The sequence below is a fragment of the Petromyzon marinus genome, chromosome 60 (genome assembly GCF_048934315.1).
Source record: "Petromyzon marinus isolate PM22_M1 ecotype Great Lakes invasive population chromosome 60, UKy_Petmar_22M1.pri1.0, whole genome shotgun sequence".
Classification (NCBI taxonomy): Eukaryota; Metazoa; Chordata; class Hyperoartia; order Petromyzontiformes; family Petromyzontidae; genus Petromyzon; species Petromyzon marinus.
The window spans coordinates 9,417,359-9,425,669 of NC_133726.1; the positions used below are offsets into that span (position 1 = coordinate 9,417,359).

The 8,311-nt window shown below is 50.2% G+C and overlaps 1 protein-coding gene across 1 annotated transcript; it reads left to right on the forward strand.

The window, feature by feature from the left end:
* The first annotated feature begins 463 nt into the window (after positions 1 to 463).
* Positions 464 to 7,170, forward strand: LOC116955614 (uncharacterized). The gene is made up of 7 exons (XM_032976773.2): positions 464 to 902; positions 2,930 to 3,097; positions 4,250 to 4,417; positions 4,920 to 5,132; positions 5,333 to 5,425; positions 5,543 to 5,696; positions 6,740 to 7,170. The coding sequence occupies exons 2-6, from the start codon at positions 2,936 to 2,938 to the stop codon at positions 5,663 to 5,665; spliced, it is 759 nt and encodes a 252-aa protein (XP_032832664.2). The 5' UTR covers positions 464 to 902; positions 2,930 to 2,935; the 3' UTR covers positions 5,666 to 5,696; positions 6,740 to 7,170.
* The last annotated feature ends 1,141 nt before the right edge of the window (positions 7,171 to 8,311 follow it).

An 8,311-nucleotide genomic window follows, 5' to 3' on the forward strand; every position in this document is an offset into this window, starting at 1 on the left:
TTTCCCAGTCACCCACTCACACACCTAGTCACTCACTCACTTACCCACTCACACATCCAGTCACTGACCTACCCGCACACTCACCCAGTCACCCACTCGCTCAGTCAGTCATTCACCTACCCACACACCCAATCACCCACTCACCCATTCACGTGTGTATACATGCGTGTGTAAATGTGCGCATGTTTATACATATGCGCGCACATGTGCACACGCCTATACACACATGCACATACACACATTTACACGCGCATTTACACACGCATGTACACACACGTGCATACACATGCACACACATTTACACAATCATTTACACATATATGTATTTACACATGGGCACACATTCACACACGCACTAACCGACGTGTACATTCACATGCGCACACGCGTGTACATTCACATGCACACATTTACACACGTACGTACACACATGTACATACACATGCGCGCACATGCACACACGCATGTACACACATGTACATGCATATACACGAGTAGATACATGCGCACACACGCATGTACACAAACGTGCACATACACATGGGCACACATGCACACACGCATGTACGCACACATGTACATGCATGTACACAGACGAGGAGATGCACATGCACACACGCATATACACAAATGTGCACATACGCATGGGCACACACGCACGTACACACGGCACGTGATAATCTCGCGAGACGTGATGTTACTCGGGCACGTGACCAGGTCGGCGCAGCTGCTGTCGTCACAGATTACGTCATCGCCGACGTCACCGGAAGCGAGCGCAAGTCCACGTTGAGAATCTGCAGCAGGAGCTTCGCATCGCGCCCAGCGCCTCGCAGTTTCACCACCGCCGCCGCCACCATCAGCAGCAAGTCAGATAAAGAGAGAGGGCAGCCGTGTACCCCGCTGTGAGTAGCAGCGGTGGCCACGAAGTTCCAGCCGCAGCGCCGCGCCATCTTGTGGTTGCGAGGCACGCCGCACGTGCGGCTCAACCTGGGCTTTGGGTGTCTCCGTGTCTGTGTGTCTCTGTCGCACGGACATACACCAGGGACGTGCGGTGAGGGGAGGCAGAGCCTCACCTGTCATACTCCAATGAAAATAGCTGTTACGAAAAGTTAAAAAAGATAAATAAATATTACAATTTTTCCACCTATCTGTGTTAGAAATGTAGATTTTGTACGATTCCCATAATTTTTATCGTCAAAATCGCCAAATTTGTGGAGCTCCGCTGCGAATACAGGAAGAGGTGAGGCAGTGACGAGCTCAGCCTCCCCTCTGATTGCGCAACCCCTCAGTAACTAGATGGAGCGCGGGCAATAAGCGCGTGCCTGTTACTATCTCAGTATGTCACCAATGTAATGTTTGTAGACCCCTTCACTTCATGTCCTCGCCTTCCATACTCCAGGTAACATTTCACGTATGTGTATAAAGATATTTAGGCTCGCTGGTCTCGTCATGAAACTGCAATCAAAAAGCACCAGGGGAGGCAGCTATCACATCTGCCTCACTAAGCGGGACGAGTTTAACACGCCCCCCTCCGTGATGCCACGCCCCCCTCCGTGATGCCACGCCCCCATCAGTGTGTGAATCTGGCTCTGACTAGCCAGTGCCTCATCAGCCATTGACCTCACCGCACGTCACTGGTATACACAGATGTCTGTGTGTGTCTTCGTGGGCGTGTTGTGCGTCTCTGTTCGTGTGTCTGTATTTGTGTATGTCTTGGTATATCCATCTCTGTATATACGGAGATACAGATAGACATGTGTCAAACCTGCGTGTCTCTGGTATCTTGGTGCGTGTATACGTGTCTCTTTATACCTCCATCTCTGTTATACGGAGATAGAGGTACATAGAGGTACACGTGTCTTGTATTTGTGTGCACGTGGTGCTTCAATGGCCTTGGCTGAGCTTGACAAACTCAGATTTTTGCGAATTAGATGAATGTTGCGTTTAGCCCCTACCCTGCATCTGTTTGTGTTGTCTGTGGTGTTTCGTCATTTGCGTAAAAAATAGGCTTACAATGTGCAGTATTTGCAGAAATTACAGTTATATTTACAGTCCTACGCAGATTTGCCTTCACCACTTTCATGTCGTTTCGCAAATACGTTGTCACTTTATTGATACCACTACCTAATTTGCATCGCCTCAACCCACAATTACGTCGCTGACAGCATCGTCCGTCCTTTTGTCGTCCATCACCTCGGCCTCCTCCTCCGCCTACTCTGTATATCACTTTGATTCACGTCATTTCGATATTAGTTTTCGCATCTTTCAGGAATGCATGGCCAACGTATAATGGGGTATTACTGTATATGACAATCATTATTTTAACACGTAGGCTTTCCCGACCAATACCCATAATACAGTTTTTTGGGTTAGATTGCGTAAATATATAAATTAATGAATGCATATAAATGAACAATGGGCGTGCTTAATGTACATGCATAATGTACGTTGATTACCATGTAAATAACCCAACCGGCAATGGATACCCAGTCATTTATATGCATTAATTAATCCACCCTGCCTCCCCCACCACATTGTTCAAGAAGTGCTCACAAGTGATACCATCACATCTACCCCTCTATTTAAGGAAAGGAACATGAGGATTTCTCGACAAATCTGGCTGTCGCCTGATGAAGCTAGTTGTAATTACTGGCGAAACGTCGTACTCCGATTATGAATGTTGTGGCTTTGCTCTCCAACACACTGATGTGCTGTACTAGTAACATATTGGCATGTTCTGTTTACATGACAAACCTTACTCATTGGCTATAGGGTGGTGGCGGGTTTAATGACACATTTATATATTTATGCGATCTAACCTAAAACAACCTGTATTATGAACACTAATTGTTATTATCTCTAATTAAGGCAGCGCTCTCCACGCTATGTGCTACCCGTGCACGCTAACCCCTTGGCCGATCGCATGCAGGAGGAGATGGTGTGCGGAGCGCGTGGCAGCAGGAGCCTCGCCAGCCCAGACGTGAGAGCTTCAAGTCACGGAGCCGACGTCGCCCGGGGGACGCGACTGACACGACTCGTGATCACCGCGCAGTCACCGCGACCCTTGTCACAACAACGCAATGATGCGAGTCCGATGGTACGACGTGTGAAGGAGGAGGTGTGTCACCTGATAGGTTATCGGGTCACACCCTTCATAACGACGTCACTGAGTATGTTGCGTCGTGTGTAGAGAGAGAGAGAACGCGCAACCAAGATCTGGCCAGGTGGTTCTGCAGTTGAGCAGTGGCTCACAATTGGAGTTCACGTCCTGGTTTGAATCAAGGGGGGGTGGAGTGAGGGAGGTGGTGGTTGACGTAGCTCATCAATCTTCCCTTTTGGGTCTGTTAAATAAGTAAGACTTTTTTGGAAAGATCCGCACTGGTTTTACTATGGATAGACTCGCCTCCATCATAGGAATGTTCACCACTGGCCAAATGTATATATATGTGTATGTATCTTGGGGGAGGCTCGTGAAGGACGCTACCGGGCAGTTGGAGACAGTCGTCCTCCAGCAACAACAGAGGGCATAGGAGTGATGCTCACAACAACGAGTGGAGCATTTGGCACCTAAAACACAATTTGGCACAGTAGGGGGCACAGGTGGTGCATGGGCCAGTCATCTCAGTCTGTCGACCCATAAAACCTGGGTCTGCCCCATGACCTCCTGCCGACGGGCATTCGACACTTCACGTGGCCTTGGCATGCACATAGCATGGCACAAGCGCCGTGGTGATGTCACTGCCACTTAGTGGCGAATGGCGGTTGTTGTATGTTGAACATGTTGAGATGGTAATTTGAGTGGAAAATCTCTTTTATAGTTTCACAATTCGATTTTTAACTTGCGTGACTCGCACATCCTCCCTCCCTGCCTAACACAGAAGCCGCCTTGGAACATAGCCAAAGGGGCCAAGTCAGGGCCCCAGCACGAGGTATCATGCTGGCTCCCTGATGTCCAGTAGTTCGCTGTGTTTCAGAGGTTCAAGATTCGAACCCAGCGGCCACCCTTATTGCTGAGATGTTGGTTCTGTACTCACCACAGTAACACTGGATTTACAGTGGACGATAAAGATGCCCTAATGTCCTTCGCAAGAGTAGGCCATCGTCAGATGATCTCAGGGTCCAAATAAAAAAATTGAAGCTCAAATTACTCAATGCCCCAGGTTACTCTTGCAAATGGGACTCTATTCTCGCCTCCTGATCTCTCACCTGGTTCGACAAAATAAACTTAACCTGGCCATCCCTCCCACAGAAACAGTCAAGGGATGCGTACTTACGAATCGATGGCGTGGCCCTGGCCCTGAAGCTGAACCCCTCTGCGGCACGTGATCACGGCGTCTCCCAGGGCACCACGGGGAGGAGGCTTTGGAAATTGAACGAATCCATCAGCACCGGCAGCAGCAGCACTGACACCAAGGAGGTAATGTCTCACTTCATCGTGAGTGCATGTGTGGTAATGGACACTATAATGCTTACAGTGCAAGGCTGTCATAATTGAAGGTGCTGCTGTGCCTTTCACGAAACCCATGCAGAACAGAGGGAGAACATACAAACTCCACCCAGAAACACGGTCACTCACACTCGTGTACACTCATACTCTTATGTTCACGCTCTTATTCAAACTCTGCAGAACAGGGGCAGAACATAAAATGTCTACACAAAAAGGTATCTGAGTAGAAAATCGAATCTAGGCCCTTACTGCTGAGCTGAGGCATGTGCTTTTGCATTCGACCTCGCGGAGGCCCATGACAAGCTCAAATATTTGCCACTGTTTTTGATAATGAGGAGGTAGTGTTCTCGAGTCGCTGGCTTCCTTCGTAGCTTTGCGTGCTAACCGTTGCACCACCGCCCCCGCAGTGAGACACACACACACGTATCCACACAACAGCTGCAATTCACCCCTCCCTCCCTCCCTGACACAGAGACCGCCACGGAACGCGGCCCCGAGGGCCCAAGCCAGGGCCCCGGCGCCAATGCGGGGGATCACTGCCGGCTCACTGATGGCCACCCCGAGTCTGCCTCCCATCGCCATTGGTGGAAGCAGCAAGAGCAGCAAGAGCAGCAAGAGGAGCAAGAGGAGCATTAGGGCATGGGCAATAGCGGCTAAGCGCTGTCTAAAGTCATATCACGAGCAGGTGAGGGCGATGCAAGGCAGAGGGGGTGCTGCTCTTCAAAATGACTGTTTAGCTGTTATTTCTCAATTGTTAAAAAATCCTGACAGATATGTCGGCAGCGTCACATGGCAACTAATGCATTCAGAACCCACGTAGCATGGCGCATCATGCCTGTGTGTTAAGACGATGGCACTCTGCCTTTGCCTCACTTCCTCCCGCAGGAACAGCCCCGGGATGCGCCGTTGAAAATATACGGCGTGGCCATGGTCCTGAGGCCGACCCCCCGTGCAGCGTGTGGGCACGGCCCTTCTCAGGTGACCGTGAGGAGGATGACTTCGTCGGTTTTTAATTCAGAGCGGGAGTCCACGTGCCCGACGGCGTTTTTACCATCGGCGTCGATGCTTTCGTTTTCGTTCGTGTCCGTGGTGCAGAAACTACCCTCGGAGGAGAGTGACCCGCCCAGCCGTCAGGAATCGAAGGAGCTGAAGAAGAATGTCTCCTTCGCTCGGTGTCCGGGCACCGCCACGGCTCTCGGGACGCAGCCGTGGCGATGAAGACGGCGACGAAGACGGCTTCCACAAACGTGTGAGTGCTGCCACGCGCGAAGCGCCGGGGCGTTCAGTTGGAAGTAGCGTGCACGACGCACGTCTAAGAGCGACGGACCTCGTCAGATCAGCTTTTTTCAGGGATGCCTCTCGCATGTCCCCCTTCGTTCTACAACAACACTAGTGTCGAGGCGTATATGATGACTTGGAGGCAGATCTTCGTGTAGGGGCTCACGCCACATTTATTAAGGGCTTACGCCAGTTGTTTTATTAAAGACCTCTCTTCGTACACGACTCCGTGTACTGCACACTCACTGCCTACACTCCACACCCCAGGGGAAAGGTACTGGGGAGGTCCCTAGCACACCCGCAGGCTACCCTAGCCTGGTGCCAATTTCCCCCTACCCCGGGTCCCGACTTTCACCCTTCACGTTCCCGGACTCTCCAGACGACCCTGAACCCGTGACGGGTTCCAGCTTAAATCCCCCAGGGGGACATGACATCACCGTCCCACCCCCTGTGCATGACGGCACCATCCGTGACATCATCATACCAGAGGGTGAGCGTGACATGACGTCACTAACTCCTACTCTACACTAGTAACATAATCATCACTGTTTGGCCGTGCGTAGGGATGGCAAGTTGGCACCGCACGTAGTAGCATTGCCCATATTCACCCTCTACTGAGTGAAAGCCTCTCCATGCCATGTGGGTTGTGAAGGTTATTTGACCTTACTTCACCTCCCTGGTTATTGCAGTTTGTTTAAGGGAGGGAGTATAACAATGGATTTTGCTACCCTGCCCTCAGGGCGGGTTGTAAGGGGGGCTAGACCTGGTAAAAGCCCAGATATCTCTCTGCATTTAACTTAGTGCACTACACCGTGAACCCGGCTTGCAGGGTTCACGGCGTAATGTGTTAACCACTGCGCCCCCTCTATGCAAATCAGGTGGTGTAGCGTCAGCTCATGCTCCGTGTTGCGTGGTTTTGGTGAGTAATTGTATTGTTGTATTGTGTAATGGGGGTAAATCCCTGCACGTTCACACGGTGGCCTGAAGGGGGTGTTCTGTGCCTTGGCATTGCAGGTGGGATCCACTGAAGAGAATGGGCCGGGTCCAAACAATGACCTGTCCGTGGATTCACTCGAAGTGGCCTGAAGCAGTGGGACACGGATGCACATGCACACACACGCACACACATACACGCACACTCATACACGCACACACACCCACACGGTCATACACACGCATACACATACACACACACGCACACTCATACACGCACACACACCCACACACCCACACGCACGCACACACACACCCACGCGCACACACACCCACACGGTCATACACACGCATACACATACTCACACACACACGCACGCATACATATACTACGCACATACATGTAAATTTGTTCTTAACTTTGTAACTATGCAATACAAATTAAACTACTGTACATAAATACGTATCAACTACTGTAATAACTTTTAATAAAGCCTCATGAGCTAAAAGAAGCACTTGTATTGCATAATTTAGTTTTTTGACAGCACAAATAATTGGACAAAGAAACTCTGCTTTGGTCATTGAAGATACAAATCGTCAAGATCACCGTCATCAACGCGAACGTCAACAACACAAACATCGATGACATCAATGCCATCTACGCAACTGGTGTAGATGGTCCACGGTAGGGCAGTGTTCGCTATGGACTCGGGTTCCAGTATCAGCACGTGTCTCTCTGTTACGTCCCCTGTTATGCATCTTGAATTGGTCTCGATGTACAGGTCCCGGTTTGAAACCTTGTTTGGCCAGAAGATGCGATATATTTTCCTCAGGCAGTTGTTGGGGAAGGTTGATAGGGGGTTCATGTCTCTATCTTGGTGGTTCTCCAACTTGCACTATTGTACAGCAACATTGATTTTTACATTGCTGTTATAGATTCGTACCTTAGTTGCAGATATCTATACACGTATAAATTATCTGAATTAATGATAGACGTGACTTAGGGAGGTTAACATCACGCAATTGAAAAAAAAACCCTTGGAATGAAATTGAGATGCCGAAAGAGAAACGCGTGGATTGGGGAACATCTGCAGGTTACGAGCATCAGCCGGACTGTTCGAGAGGACGAGTGTGTTGGGGGCAGCACCCGTCAGCGGCACGGCGGAGACTCACGGCGGACGAGGGAGCGTGAGCTCACGTGCAGGAGTCAGACGCAGGGCCGCATCGCGCGAACAACCGTGCGAGATGATGGTGGCTCTTGGCTTTATTTTGTTTCAACGTTTGCTGGGTAACCAGCAGCACTACGCCCGGCATGAGAACGAGCCTTGTGCAGGCTGTGTGCTGGATACACATTGCCCTACGGGGTTAGTCTCCATACGTTATTGGTCAGCACACGTGTTTGTTGGTTATGTTTGCTGGCTTAGGCTATTGTTTCCGTGCGATCAGTTTCTTCATCATCTACCGATATGAATTGTAATTTGTAATCTAGGCAGTCCCTCACTTATGAATACAATTAGTTCCAGAGCAAACCCAGACGTGCAAGGGAGCAACACTCGGTCCCATTTTTTGCCATCTCGACTTCTTGCGAGCCAGGATACGGCGTCCCTTCTCGAGGCCCACACACAGTAAGTAGGAACAGACGGACGTTAGTTC

What these genes read in the sequence shown, in the direction of transcription:
- LOC116955614 (XM_032976773.2), top strand. Translation starts at nt 2,936, where the DNA reads ATGGTGTGCGGAGCGCGTGGCAGCAGGAGCCTCGCCAGCCCAGACGTG. An exon ending in GCAATGATGCGAGTCCGATG is followed by an intron (nt 3,098 to 4,249) that starts GTACGACGTGTG and finishes TCCCTCCCACAG; the next exon opens with AAACAGTCAAGGGATGCGTA. An exon ending in GCAGCACTGACACCAAGGAG is followed by an intron (nt 4,418 to 4,919) that starts GTAATGTCTCAC and finishes TCCCTGACACAG; the next exon opens with AGACCGCCACGGAACGCGGC.